The sequence below is a fragment of the Heloderma suspectum genome, chromosome 4, assembly GCF_057233095.1.
Source record: "Heloderma suspectum isolate Gila_16-S chromosome 4, 16-S_ref, whole genome shotgun sequence".
Taxonomy (NCBI): domain Eukaryota; kingdom Metazoa; phylum Chordata; class Lepidosauria; order Squamata; family Helodermatidae; genus Heloderma; species Heloderma suspectum.
Window position 1 is genome coordinate 298039165 of NC_139461.1, and position 15712 is coordinate 298054876.

The following is a 15712-nucleotide window of genomic DNA, read 5'->3' on the forward strand; positions in this document are numbered from 1 at the left end:
TGCATTGGGGTAGATAGCAGAGTAGCCTAAGCCCCAGGTAAGGGAGTTGGTCCCATTTGAAGGAGAACCGTGGGAAGACTCTGAACTTATGGGCTATGGAGAGATCCTCCCTCTTACCCTTCGGTCCTCGGGGTGTGACCGTTGTTTTAGTGCCAAAAGAGCAGAGCGCCTCCTTTCGGTGCCCTCCATCTGTTGCTGTTCCCTGCATCTGCTCCGAGCATCCAGGAAGCCCCGCTCCAGTGCTCTCTCACTGCCAGGGTCACTATCTCTCCCAGGAATGCTGGCAGGAGGAATCTCTGCCAGCTGCTGTGCTTGTGAGAGACGAGTGAGCTCCTCTCCCATGGATTGCTGTTCTTCCTCAGAACCAGAACTGCTCTGGGGCTCTATGGGCTTAGTTTCCACCCTGACAATTGGGCAGGATAGCTAATACTTTGGAAGACAGAAACAAAATTCAAAGTGATCTTGATAGACTGGAGCGCTGGGCAGAAAACAACAGAATGAAATTTAGTAGGGATAAATGCAAGTTCTGCACCTAGGAAAAAGAAACCAAATGCACTGTTACAAGATGGGGGATACAAGTTGGGGGATACGTGGCTCAGCAACACTACAAGTGAGAAAGATCTTGGAATTATTGTAGATCACAAGCTGAATATGAGCCAACAATGTGATGTGGCTGCAAAAAAGGCAAATGCTCTTTTGGACTGCATTAATAGAAGCATAGCTTCCAAATCCTGGGAAGTACTAGTTCCCTTCTACTCAGCACTGGTTAGGCCTCATCTGGAGTACTGTGTCCAGTTCTGGGCACCACACTTTAAGAAGGATGCAGACAAGCTGGAGAGGGTTCAGAGGAGGGCAACAAAGATGATCAGGGGACTGGAAACAAAGCGCTATGAGGAGAGACTGAAAGAACTGGGCATGTTTAGCCTTGAGAAGAGAAGACTGAGAGGAGATAGGATAGCGCCCTTCAAGTACTTGAAAGGTTGTCACAGAGAGGAAGGTCAGCATCTCTTCTCGATCATCCCAGATTGCAGGACACGGAATAATGGGCTCAAGTTACAGGAAGCTAGATTCCGGCTGAACATGAGGACAAACTTCCTGACTGTTAGAGCAATAATACAAATGGAACCAATTACCTAGGGAGGTAGTGGGTTCTCCCACACTTGGAGGCATTCAAGATGAGGCTGGACAACAATCTGTCAGGGATGCTGTGACTTGGATTCCTTCATTGAGCAGGGGGTTGGACTCGATGGTCTATGATTCTATGATTCTATGTAATTGATTCATGTTCATGGGCTTCCTGTAGTCTTCTAGTTGATTAACATGGGAAGTAGGATGCTGCACTAGGCGGATTTTGGGTCTAATCCAGCAGGGACGTTTATATTAAGTCTTAATGTTCCATCTAATATCAGGCAAATGGACTTCCCCTTGTGCAAGTAAACTTTCCCTTCTTTTCTTCCCCCCTGCACTCCTGCATGCCTCCCCCCCATGTGCTCTGGAGGGTCCCCCAAAGTTTAGCTATCCATATAAATTATTTGGGATCAAGAGGCTGCATCTTTAAGGCACTTGTTAGTGAAATAACTGAAAAACCACAGGTAATTCTGCATTCTTTGTTTGGGCGGGCCAGATCCTTGGAATACATCACAGAAACTTGGCATTCTGTTATGCTGGTTTTGTATTGCGCAGAGATTTGTTTTGTTACGAGAGATTAACTGCACAGATACAAAAAGGAGAAGGGAAGAACTATTCTAGAACATGTCCTGATAAGAGTCAACATAAAGTTATTTTAAATCCGGTCTTGATACGCATCAGTTAACATGAATAGCACACATTGTATTTACTAATTGCTAGGCTTCATAGCAGGATTTTGGTTGGGAGAATTAAATAACATTTTCAATGGGGTTTACTCCAGAGTAAGCATGCATAGCATTGCAACATAAGAGAGAAACATAGCATCCATGGTTACTATTAATTTATGCGCCTCTTGTCATCTTCTCGAAGCCTCTGTCCTGAAAACAGAAAGTACAAGTGGGATCTACAATAAAATGCTGCAGAAAGGGCATGAGGCGCCATATGGGCACAAGACTCATCTACATACCAGCAAATCATGATATGGGGATATTTCTACACCAGCCTAAAATCCTGCATTTAAAATGGGGCTTTCTGCTTCCGTTTTAAATGCAGGATCAGAACTGACTCCCTTTACATGTGCTTCCTTTTTCCCTTCCCATCCCCACCCCCCATCTGAGTCTTCCAATATCTGTCATCGATCTCGCGCCTCTTCTTGCTGCTTTAACTCTTTTGATGGAGGAAACTGAAGTGGAACACAGTGGAGTAATTTGATAGCTCATTATCTGCAATCTATTTAAAAATGGAGCAGAGGGTCACAGCAGGGTCACTGCGTCATGTAAAGAGACCCCAAACTTCCGTGAAGGAGCAATCTCAATTGCAGGATAAAAGCCCGGTGTGAAGGAGCACTTGGTGTTACGTCTGAATGCAGCCACTGTCTCTCAGCCTCTGTTCTTGATCTGTAAAATGAAAGTAGTGGTGAAACAGAGACCAGTGCTGGGGCAAGCATGTAAGGTACCTGGCCCATTAAGTTCTTGTAGAAATAATATATAAATAAATAGAAGGGTGCCATAAAATTTTGTGATGTATGGACAGATGACAAATTCAGTTGTCTACCCATACAAATCAGAATCATAGAATAGTAGGGTTGGAAGGGGCCTACAAGACCATCAAGTCCAACCCCCTGCTCAATGCAGGAATCCAGGTCACAGCATCCCCAACAGATGGCTGTCGAGCCTCATCTTGAATGCCTCCAGTGTGGGAGAGCCCACTACCTCCCTAGGTAATTGGTTCCATTGTCGTGTTTCTCTAACTGTCAGGAAGTTTTTCCTGATGTTAAGCCGGAATCTGGCTTCCTGTAACTTGAGCCCATGATTCCATGTCCTGCACTCTGGGATGATCGAGAAGAGATCCTGGCCTTCCTCTCTGTGACAACCTTTCAAGTACTTGAAGAGCGCTATCATATCTCCCATCAGTCTTCTCTTCTCAAGGCTAAACATGCCTGGTTCTTTCAGTCTCTCCTCATAGGGCTTTGTTTCCAGTCCCCTGATCATCTTTGTTGCCCTCCTCTGAACCCTCTCCAGCTTGTCTGCATCCTTCTTAAAGTGCGGTGCCCAGAACTGGACTCAGTACTCCAAATGAGGCCTAACCAGTGCTGAGTAGAGGGGAACTAGTACTTCCCAGGATTTGGAAGCTATGCTTCTATTAATGCAGGCGCAAAGAGCATTTGCCTTTTTTGCAGCCACATCACATGGTTGGCTCATATTCAGCTTGTGATCTACAACAATTCCAAGATTATAAAAATAGCTGTGTGGATTAGGCAACAGGTTTTTTAAAGGCAGTGTAGGCCAGCCAGCTTGCCATTTAGTGCTCAGAATTTTTAAACATGCCAATAGGAGCAATGATTGCCTGTTTGGCTGCTCATTTCACAAGGCTGTTTATCTTTGCATTGAGAGACTTATCTTTGTTAGATCCTCTTAGAGACTGGAGTATTGTAGATGCTTACTCTGTGGTGAATGTTTCTCATATAATATGTTCCTCAAATGCCAGCTGTTATCTCTCTTCTTCCCTTTCGGACCATACCCCTCCTGCCCCTTCCGGTGGAGCAATAGTTTTGGTTGAGACATTTTTGGACTCATTTTGTGGTGATGTGAACTAGGAAAGGGCCCATGAAGCCTGGATTTCCTGTGAGCTAAACTATTGGCTCACAAATACCATAATGGGTTTCCATGCTTTGCTGGAAACAAGAAAAGACTGAAAAAGCTGACATTGTCCTGGCTTGGATGATCATTGTAGGCTAAACAAGCCACAGTGTGTGCCAGGCACGATTTCCATAATCACCTGCCTGGCTGCAGCTTGTCGCGTTGTTCAAACCTGGGTGGCATTGATTATTGTTTGAGAGTTGTTTCCCCCTCAAACAAGCCATGCCACCCGGGTTTGGACGACATGACCAGCCGCTGCCAAAGGGGTGATTATGCAAATCGTGTCTGGGATATTCTGCAACTTAAACAAGCCACTGTGGCTTGTTTAGCTGATGAACATTGTGTGAACCGGCTCAATCTGTCCTTGAGGTTGGTATGCAGGACTACCACGAGGAGGGCCTCGGTGCCATAAAACATGGAAGTGTGAAGGAAATGATAAAGCATGGATACTCCTTTCCCAGAGTGGCTGTGATATGTATATGTCATGGAGGGAGCAATCCTATGGCCGCTTGAAAGCGGCTAGGCAGCCATAGGATATCTGGTTTTCCGGGAATCGACCTCGGAGCAGTGCGGAACAGCCCTGTCATCCACGCTTGCAAGAGGAGCGTGGAGCAGCCGGAAAAGGGCCTTCCGGGGTGGGGAGGGTGGAAATGCCTGTATGACTCATCCAGTGTGTCGAACGGCAGCCTCCTCCCCTGCTCAGCCCTCCCGTGGCTAGACAGCCGCAATTGGCTGTCTAGCCGAAAATGCAGGGCAGGAGAAGCATAAGTGCCTGCAGTAATCTTTGTGCCTAGAAATACAAAGTCTGTCACTGCCAAAGTCTGGACTGTGGTATACTCCTGTCATAAATTCCCTTGGCTATTTCTTTTCCAAGCTGAAAATATCCTATGTTCTACTTAGCAGCTCGTGTGGGAAGAGATCTGGACTATTTCATCCCAGCCACCCCAAAACAGCTGCATTAGCACAACATAGTATTTGTGTATGTTTGTTCATGTATTGCACAGTCTCATCTGTCTGGTGTTAGCACATCCTCAGATTGATGTATCTATACCAGAAAAACCTGGGCTACCTAGAGTGAAGGATTTTGGTACATTGTTTCTAGTATTTGCTGCTATAAAATAATTATATTGAGATAAAATCACGTAGATTTGCTTGAGTCCGTATTGCAAGAGTCAATTTGGTGTTTCCATTATTAAAAGCACCAGTTCCAATCCAGCCAAAATTGAGCATTTTTAATTCCTACTGAAATGAGACTTACTTCTGAGTAGACATATCAGATTGTGCTGTAAAACAGGTGTCTGGGTGGTCTTGCTGGAGAAGGGGTTCTGTAAGTGGTGATGGATACCCGTAGGAGGGCCTCTGAAGTGTAGGGAGGCCAGATGCAAAAGAGTACAGGGCTCTTAAACATTTACTAGTTTTGTAGAAGTGGCAATTCCAGAAATGCTATCTTCTACACAACTATTGAGGGTGCGGGAGCCCTCTCCTATTTTGCATTTGGACACCTTACTGAAGGCTTAGGGATGTATGAGAAATTCATTTCAGTTTGTTTTTGATCAGGTTTTACCCAGATCAAACACAGACTTGGATACAATCTGCGTTCAAGGTCCATACATTTCCAAGCTTGCGATGTGGTTTGCGGACCCCCCAAAAAGCATGTGTGCATTTTGAAGATGCACATGAAAAAATGTGTACTTTTGAAAAATGTGCACAAATACTCTTTAATCAACGGGAGAAAAATTAGTACATATGAAAGATGCACATAATTGTGCATACATTTTAAAAATACACACAAAAACATTCATCTTTTTTCATGCGAAAAGAAAAAAACAAAGCTCACAATCTGATACAGATTTAAGTCAGAACAAGTTTCGAGATGGAATGTGGAGAACTTTGGCGAGCTCGAATTTTGATGATTCTCACGTCCCTGTGAAGACTACATCAGTGCATGGGCAATTTGGTGTAGGATTAAGCATTCCTTCAAGTATCCAATCCCCAAGCCATGTGGGTCTTTAAGGGTAAGCACTATCACTTTAGATTATGTTCGGAAAAGGACCACAAGCCAGTACAGTTTTTTTAAGTACAAGCAAGATTCCAATACCTAGTCCCAGTAAATAGGACCAGTTAATGTCTGGTCCTCGCAGCTGCTACGTGCAATTTCCGAGCAGCCTTCAAAGCAGGGAGTGATTTCTTGTGGGAGATCAAGGAAGCCGCTTTATGGAAGCCATACTGAGCAAACAATTGCTGAACCCAGAGAAATTAGTACAAACATGTCCCAATATATGCAATGGGATATTTAGATGCAGAAATAGAAAAAAACACCTGGGCCATGCCGTGGAGATCAGTTTTGTACTGATAAAACTGGTTAAACAACCTTGCTGTACACAACCAGATGTAGCTGGTTGAAAATTAATTGTATTATTGTTGGGTATAATCTTCAGGGAAACAGATGCAGTCCTGAGTAAGTCACTCATGTGTCTAGCTGTATTGATGGGAGACTGAAATAGAACAGGAAAAGCAAGTAACTTCTCCAGAACTGACTTTACTTGCTAAAAAATTACTTAATCTTTCACATGATATGAGGGCCAATATATGGCATACATGTTCTTGAAAAAAATAAAATAAGTTTGTGCTTGTACTTATCCACAGGTGGCAGCTTATTGCCTGGTTGGGGGGTGGGGGTGGGGAAGAGACCGAGCCTAGTCCTGTAGAAGTTCTTCTATTTTGAGTTCTGAAAAAACCAACAAGCTTTCATAGCATTTTTTCACAAGCCAAGATACCGGGCCAGTTTACACATCACAATCAGCCATGCTGAAAACAAGCCATGGTGGGTGGGTTGGTTCATTGTTTGCTAAGCCACACTGCTGCCGACGGGTGATCAGGCACTCACCAGCTTGCCATGGTTTGTTTCCCCCTTCCTCCCAATCCCAGTACATATCCCAGGGGCCTTTGGGCACAACTCATCTATAGTCTTGCTGTAATGAGATTCTTCCTCCCCACCTTCTTGCCTTGCAAGACACCTCCGTTGGGATATACGCCATAACTTCAGCATGGAGGGTGGGGCTTACCTTACTTTTTAGGATGAGATGGCTGAGGGTATTATGTATTTTTCTTAATGCTTAAAAAAAAGCCTCCTTGGTTGCTCCTCACAGCCAGGGACAAGCGATGTTCCTCTTCCTAGCACACCTATGTGTGTATGCATGACTGACTTACCTCTGGGTAAGTGCACATGCCCCCAACTCGGGACCATGGTGATTTGGGAGGGGGAATTTAAGCTTGTCCCCTCCTGTTTTCATGCCAAAATGCCGCCACCTCAGGGCGGGGGGGGGGGGGCTTAGAAAAAAATTGAGAAGTCAATCACACATATACAATAGGTGTACTAACGTGGCTCTCCCTCCCAAAGCATCATCGGGAAAAAGCTAGTCACTGTCATATGAAGCGCCAAGCTGGAGGAGGAGGGGTGGAGGGCACTGTGAGGAGCGGTCAGGTTTTTTGCCGCTCTTGCCAGCCATCTCTGTAGTCCTTTCAACCCAGCCATGCAGAACCCACGCTGCCTGGTTCCCACGTCATGTCAAGTCACCCTGAAAACAAGCCACCCTGAACAACCCAACAGAAAGCCATGGGTTCTCAGGGTGGCATGTGCGCAGTTAACAACCCACAATTAAGCCAATGTGCTGGGTTCAGACAACACGACAAGCCACTCTGAAACAAGCAAGGGTGACAACCCACTGTGGGTTGTCATGTCTTGCAAGCCAGGTCACCATCTCTAATACAATCTGTGTTCGTCTAACTCAACACCACAGCATTGTATTGTAGGTTGAATTCCTATAATTATTTCCCCCACTGTGAGGGCTCTCAGAAAATAATATGGTTAGAAGGAATCAGGATATCACCACATCCACCCCTCCTTCAAGGTAGAACTTTCCTCATAGATCGACTCCATATCATTTTGGCCATATCCTTTCGGCCACCGTATACTGGGGGCAGAGAGCAGGAACAAAGAAAGTGCAATGAAGATGCTTGAAATCCAGGCCAAATGAATCAAGCATATGATATAGGGGAACTTACTGCTTGGTAGTGGAAAGGGACTATGTGACACTATAGCAGTAGCACACTTGATTTCAAAACATGTTTGGCCTGTTACCATAACAACCCCAACTGCACAGTGCAAACATCACATTTCTAATCTAATCATGGCTAAAAAAATAGTCAAGATGGCTAATCATGGCTAAAAAAAAGCGTGCTGTGGCTTCACATGCTCCTTCTTCCTCCTCTTTCCTATGCATATTCCCTTATAGGTTGTTTTAACTAAGTTGTAGTGTTGTGTCTGCATTGGTACTAACCATGGGTTATGCCACTAACCAAGCATGTCGTCATAACCAGAGTTTTAATCCAGCGTATGAAAACTTTGATTAGAATTAATCATGGCTGGAAGAGATGGAGGTGTTAAAGCAAGTCACGGAATGGAGAATTAGCTTGTGAGCAATCACGTAGCCCTCTGACTTGCTTCCCGTCTTGTGGCCATGGTTAGAATAAATCTACACTGGGCAAGTGTGGGTGGCAAATTAGTCAGATTTTCAGTATAACGTATTGGGATAAAACACAACTTTGGTAAAATAGGATCCTTCTTACTGTAGCCCTTTCTCCATCCATTAAGGTTCTTGCCGTCAACAGCTTCCACTATGCCCTGGGTGATCACGGCAGTCTAAGAAAGACCATCCAAAACACAAGCAGCCAGGTTAGAACTTTGCTAAATTCTTCAGTAATTAACATGCATTTAAAATCTAGATTGAAGTTATCTGCAAATCTCATTTTATTTTTATTTTTTACAATGGCTTGTATGTCCTGGGATAAAGAGGTGAGCTATTGATTCAGTGGCTATATGTTGATGAGATCGAGTACATCTTAGTTCCTGAACCCATAAGGGTCCATACATGTGCTGTTTGCTTACAGCATGTGTATGAAATAGTAATCCTGAACAAAAGAAGTTGTCCACTATTACTAATTTTATCACTGAAGGGCTCCAGGATTCTTTGAAACATGATTTGAAAACCCTCTGCTTCAGTGTTGGTGTTGTTTTTTTAGAGAGGCATACTATCATAATTTTGTACCTAAGTGTTATAACAGAAATCCACTCTTTCACTCCCAGGATCTGGACCTGAAGCTGTTGGACAGTATGCATCCCTTACGTCGCACAAAAAGGAGATGGGTTATTACCACTCTGGAACTTAAAGAGGAAGACAAAGGGCCATTCCCAAAATTTATTGGAGAGGTAAAAGCAAAAATGTATCTTTTTGGCAAGACCTAGACTTTCTTAGCCTAGTATTTTGTGTCTTTAGCTGTGATCCCCAGAGTCAATTAGCATCTGGTGAAGTGGACTCTAGCTCACAAAATCTTGTGCCATATGTTTGTTAATCGGCTGCAAAAAACAACAGAGTATTATGGCATCTTAAAGATTACCCAGGCTACCCCTCTGGAAGGATGTCAGTTAGAAGAAGCAGGCTTTGAATTTCAGCCCCAAAGCCACCACTTCCATGCATGCTACTTGGATGGCAGGCTCTGCTGATGAAACTTAGTGCAGGAGGAAGCTAGAGCAGAAATTTCAAGCCTGAGCATGTTTATATTCTCCTTCCTTAAATATGAGTGACATTGATTATGTTTGCTTATCTTCTGGGACAATGTTTTTGTGTCCCCACTCAACTCTTTCTTGGCAGTACCTTTACAATATCTTGGAAGGGAATTTTTAGCTCTCTTAGAAATTTAGAGTTATAATGGATCAAAAGGGTAATATTGTACACTACCCTAGTATCTATTTGATGGTGATGTAAAAATATTGTAATAAAATACATATGTTCTGTGATAGCTCAACTTTACCATCCCACCCCTGTTGTTTTTTTATTTGAGGGTTACAGTGAAACGACACTGGAGTCAATAAAGACACCAATTAAAACCAATGAGGAAAAATGAAATGTTGTACAACCAAGATAGGGGGCTATCTGAATAACCCCAACTTGGCGAAAAATTTCATTTAGCAGCACAATTGCTGCTCCAGAACAAAACGGTTTTTAAGAGGAGTTGGTGATAACCATTAATCCTTATGTCCAGGAGGCTGAGGGTGCTTCCATACGGAGGACTCCTAGCACTAGCAACCAGAAGGTATTGTGCAGCAAATCAACCCTGACTGCTCATTGGAAGGACAGATACTGAAGCTGAAGCTCAAATATTTTGGCCACCAAATGCAAAGAGAAAAGTCACTGGAAAAGACCCTGATGCTGGGAAAGATTGAAGGCAAAAGGAGAAGGGGACAGCAGAGGATGAGATGGCTAGATAGCATCACCGATGCAATGAATATGAACTTGAGCACACTTCGGGAGAGAGCGCAGGACAGGAAGACCTGGCGTGCTATGGTCCATGGGGTCACGAAGAGTCGGACATGACTTAATGACTGAACAACAAAGGAAAAAGATAGAAGACATGATGGGAAAACAGAGGAGGTCTACAAGTAGAAGACATTATCATCTGGACCTTCTGTAAGCCTCTGTGAATAAGGCGGTGTGATAGCCACCATGAAAACCTCTTCTAGAAGCACCCTTAGAGTTGAAGGGAAAAGGGCATGAGTATTGTGTCTGTAAGACCACGCAAGAACTAACATTGGGAAAATGGCAGACCTCAGATATTTTCCTTGCATAGTTGTACCACTGATATCAATCTTTAATATGGTTTTACACTTTTACATCATATTGGAACTATTGTAAAATATAGGTGATAGACTTTAAAAAAAAAAGAAAACCTTAAACACTAAACATAGGAAATGGCTTGAGTGCAGATGGAGAAGAACTCCTAGGGGATGTATTTGAACACTGGTATGTGCCTATGGTAAGGTAAATTCAGGGCCAGTGAGGGCAGCAAAGAAACAACATCTTGCTGCCTCTGTTGAATCCATTATCTGCCGCCCAGTGGAGCTTTTCAGAGTTGTCTGGGGGCTATTACATGCTGGACCTAAGGACAGTATAGATCCATCTGAGGCCCACTGTAAGACATTTGCTAGGCACTTCCAGAATAAAATCTGCTGGGACTTATGCTCCAGTGTTAAAGCAGGTGAATCTGGTGAGGTATCCAGAGTACAGCCTTGACCGGTTTTCTTGGATGAGTTTCAGTTGGTACAGCTGGAGGACGTTGGTACATCGTGAGGTGCTTGGACAGGTTCATGCAACCACTTCCATATTGGATCCTTGCCCCTCTCGGCTTATAAAAACTGGCAGAGAGAACTGGAGAGAACAACCAGCTGGGCCAGGGAGGTGATTAATGGCTCCTTGTGAGAGGGTGTGGTCCTGGGCCACCTGAAAGAGGTTGTGGTGAGATCACTCCTGAAGAAATCCTCCCTACACCCTGAAAATCTTAATAATTTTAGGCCGGTGGCAGAGGTTCCTTTTGTGGACAAGGTCCTTGAGTGGGTGGTAGCACGCCAGCTCCAAAGGCTCTTGAATGAGACTGATTATCTGGATCCATTTCAGTCGGGGATCAGGCTGGGTTTTGGAACAACACAGCCTTGGTCTCCCTGTATGATGACCTATGTTGGGAGAGAGACAGGGGGAGTGTGATCTTGTTGATTCTCCTTGATTTCTCGGTGGCTTTTGATACCACCAACCATGGAATCCTTCTGGGACAATTGTCTGAGTTGGGAGTGGAGGGTACTGCATTGCAGTGGTTTTGCTCCTGCTTGGAGGGTCAGCTCCAGAAAATGGTACATGAGGAACATAGCTTGGCCTGTGGATTCTTCGGCATGGGGTTCCGCAAGGGTTGGTTTTCTCCCCCATGCTGTTCAACATCTACATGAAACAGTTCAGTGTGGTCATCCAGAGTTTTGGAGTACGTTGTCATCAGTATGCTGATGACATGCAGCTCTGCTTCTCCTTTTCAACTTCATCAGGTGAGGATGGAGATGTGCTGGATCATTGACCAGCTGTGACAATGGACTGGATGAGGGCTAATAACTGAAACTCGATCCAGATAAGACTGAGATACTGTTAGTGGGTTGTTCTTCTGATCGGATGGATGGAGGGTGCCCAACCAATTCTGGATGGGATTGCACTCCCTGTGAAGGAGCAGTTCATAACTTGGGGGTTCTCCTTTAACCATCTTTGTCACTTGAGGCTGAGGTGGCCTCAGTGGCACAGAGTGCCTTCTACCAACTTCAGTTGATGGCCCAGCTATGCCCCTATCTGGACAGGAATAACCTGGCTTCAGTATTCTATGCTCTGGTAACCTCCAAGTTAGATTACTGCAATGTGTTCTACATGGGACTGCCTTTGAAGACATTTCAGAAGCGCAGCTTGTGCAAAATGTGGCGGCCAGATTGATAACAGGAACAAGAAGTTCTGGACATATAAGACCAACTCTGGCCCGCTTGCACTGGCTGCCTACCTGTTTCCATGCCTGATTCAAGGTGCTGGTTTTAACCTAGAAAGCTTTACACAGCTTGGGACCGCAATACTTGACGGAGCACCTCTCCAGACATGAACCTACCCATTTACCATGTTCATCATCTAAGGCCCTCCTCCTTAGTGCTTCCTCTGAAGGAGGCTCGGAAGGCAATATCAAGGGAGAGGTCTTTTTCAGTGCTGGCCCCTCAATTTTGGAATGATCTTCCTGATGAGGCCCGCCTGGTGGCAACATTGTCATCTTTTCGGCACCAGGTTAAGTCAGGCATTTGGCAGTATATGATGAGTTTTTGATCAGGTCCTGAATTTGTTTTATGGTTGATGGTTTAAAATTGTTTTCGATATATAGTTTGTGTATGTGTGCTTTGTTTATATGTTTTTATGTAAATAGTTTTACACTACATATAATATATTTTAATGTTTTTTTTAAAAAATTATCTGCTCAGAGATCTTCGGCTATGGAGTGGTATAGAAATGTTAATCATCATCATAGTAGTAGTAGTAGTAGTAGTAGTAAACAAAGACCGTGACTCATTTGAAGGCTATTTGACCCTGATAACAGAATATATGTGTGCACGTGTGTGTGTGTGTGTATAATGTAAATGTAGACAAATTAAACAATATTTTGATTAAAATCTTATATTGATGATATGCTCAATCTTTCATCAACTATTTGTCTTGTTTTGTAGCTCTTCAATAACGTAGCACAGAATTTAACTGTAAAATATTTAATCAGTGGATCTGGTGTGGATGAATATCCAGAGGTCGGATTATTTTCTATTGAGGATGATGCCAATGGACGAGTATATGTACACCGTACCATTGATCGAGAGAAAAACCCCTCTTTCACGGTATTTACCATAGAGAAAAGTGGTTAAGCAATTGATGCTTTCTAATTGTTCTAATTGTAAATAGTTTATATAATTTTATCCTATTTCTCTTAGAGGACCTTTGAATCACTAACATTCTTCAGCATGCCCAGTGGTTACTGTAAAGTAGCTTAGATTATTTTAACATTGATCAGTGTCAAAGGTTTGCCATCCAGCAATTCTGTAAGTTCTGCAAACATTTGCTTTTACCTTTGCTAGACCAACCTTATTTTTAGGTGCATGTTGAAGACACATCTATGTATGCAAGCCTTCCTGGTTCAGGTTAGCCTATCATGTAATTTATTCTCATGGATATATAGATATAGTATATTGATTCTATACCATAGTTTTTTATTTTTATGTTTTTTATGATTTCTGCACACACTTTGAAATCTGTAAATATAAGCAGTTCATAAATAAATAAATAAACTTGCATTGAACTACCAGAAAAGGTTCTGAAATGTGGTTCTTTAACTACCCTTGGAGAACAAAAATTGTTCTCTTTAACCTTCAAGTAAGTTGCAGCAGCGATATCTCTCTCATATCCTGTCTTAAAATAAGAAACAACAGCTCATTTCTGGAAGGGACGGGGCTCTGGCAACCTCCCCTGTTCCAAAAATGAGCTTTTCCTCTTGTTTTGGGGCTTTCCCTGAAAGCTGCTATATCACATTGTGCAAGCAGTGCTGGCCACTTGCGGACTGGGACCAGCAGGGCTGGCTGTGCATGGAAGGGCCCAGTTGGATACTCCCCATAGACTATAATTTAAATAGAAATACAATGCATTTCACTATAACGGGGAAGACTGTAGCCAGGTGATCTCCTGGAGTCCTGCTCAGTCTGCTGTTGAGGATCAGGTGCTGACTATTGATTGGCACCTTCAAGACCCCTGCGCTTCCTTCTTATGGTTCAAAGTTGGACTGGACGTCCCTCTAAATAGAGGTCACCTTCAAATAGAGGAGTGTCTTCTGACACCCTTCAAAAAGAGGACTGTCCTCTGTGTAGTAGGATACATGGGATTGTACATCCACCACTAAAATGGAAACCACTGGTGGAACAGATTTCTCCACTCCCCTGCAGCCCCCCCCCCCACAGCCCTGAATATGCTCCAGATGGTTGGGGGACCCTCTGGAGTAGATTTGGGGTGGGGCACAGGAGGCTGTATTGGGAGGGAGCAAGAGGAAGTCCTTGTGTGTGTCCATTTGCACACCGTTGGATTTAGCCCATAGCTACCCAGCTTCTACTCAAGTTGTCTGATGTTGTGTACATGGGGTTGGGAACTAGCCAAGTCAGCATTGACATGTAACTCTCTCATGTGTTATTTCTTGGTTGAGGAACATTACTGCCTAGGACAAAACGATGTGCTCTGCTTTTGAGGTGTCAGCTGCCCCTTCTGCACAAAGGGAAATGGTGCCCCTGAGGACTTAGCACACTGGATGTGTTTTCAGTTTAGGCAGGAACCTGGCTGTCTGACTCACCCAGACCTGATTTCTGAGCAAGGTATAGCAGTGTACAAATTAGGAATGGATGGATCAGTCTATTTCTGGTCCATGTTAATTTCACATGTGTTCAATCATACCTCCATCCTGTTTTCTGTGAATTAAAAAAAAACCCGTACATGAAAATGTGTATTTAAATTGGACAGATTTCCTCCTCTGTATGCTTTTTTGAGCTGAGAACTGCATCACAGCATTCAGAGGAATGCACAGTCCAAAGGATAACTGCTTTCTGAACTGCGTATTAATCCTGGAAGTGTGAACTAGATTGGTTCACTTAAAAATGCAGGCTAAACAAAATTATCCAACATCCTTAGTACCTCTGGCCTGTTTAGGTCAGGTGCACATCCATTACAGTATAAAATTATGAACTTTACAGCACAATCCTTCTACTCAGACATAAGTCCCATTGTGTTCAATGTGGCTTACTCCCATGTAAGTGGATATTGGTTTGCAGCCTTAAACTGTGTGAATTTATGAGGATAGGTTGTGTAATTCAATGGCAGAACACAGGCTTTGCAGGCACAAAGTCCAAAGTCCAGTTCCCAGCTTCTCCAAGAATAGCGGATCTGCTATTCAAGATATAAAATAATCTTGAATAGCAGATCAGGGAAAGATCTCTGCTTGAGATCTTGGAGAGATCTGCCAGGGTAGAAAATACTGGACTAGATGGATGGAGTGGAGACTTAGTATAAGGCAGCTTATAAAGTAGAGAACAGAGACTTAGAATAAGGCAGCTTCATATCTTCATTTCTGTGGAACATTGTTTTTTAACAGATCTTCCACCAAACTTCATATGATTATGACGAGTGCATGGGCAAAATAGTTGCATGTACAAAGGTGGGCCCATGGAATGCATAAATTAATCTGTGAACTACCTAGAGAGCTTTGGCTATTGTGCAATACAGAAATGTAATTGATTAATTAATTAAGACTAGGGTAGAAAATATTTCCCCTGCCTTTTTTACAACTTCATCATATATCATTTCAATGTGGCTTTGAAAGGGTAGCCATGTTGTGTACATGACTGTGTACTCTTCAAGTACTTGAAAGGTTGTCACAGAGAGGAAGGCCAGGATCCCTCCTTGATCACCCCAGAGTGCAGAATGCAGAATAATGGGCTCAAGTTACAGGAAGCCAGATTC

The 15712-nt window shown here is 43.5% G+C and overlaps 1 protein-coding gene across 6 annotated transcripts in view; it reads left to right on the forward strand.

Moving 5' to 3' along the window:
- Nucleotides 1-15712, forward strand: part of CDH26 (cadherin 26) — a 67211-nt gene that overhangs the window by 19232 nt on the left and 32267 nt on the right. For all 6 annotated transcript variants that reach the window (XM_084854313.1, XM_084854311.1, XM_084854310.1 and 3 more), the window contains exons 2-4: nucleotides 8422-8502; nucleotides 8914-9036; nucleotides 12895-13056. In XM_084854313.1, the coding sequence (XP_084710439.1) occupies nucleotides 8941-9036; nucleotides 12895-13056 (258 nt within the window). In that variant the 5' untranslated portion in view covers nucleotides 8422-8502; nucleotides 8914-8940. The remainder of the gene's footprint in view (nucleotides 1-8421; nucleotides 8503-8913; nucleotides 9037-12894; nucleotides 13057-15712) is intronic.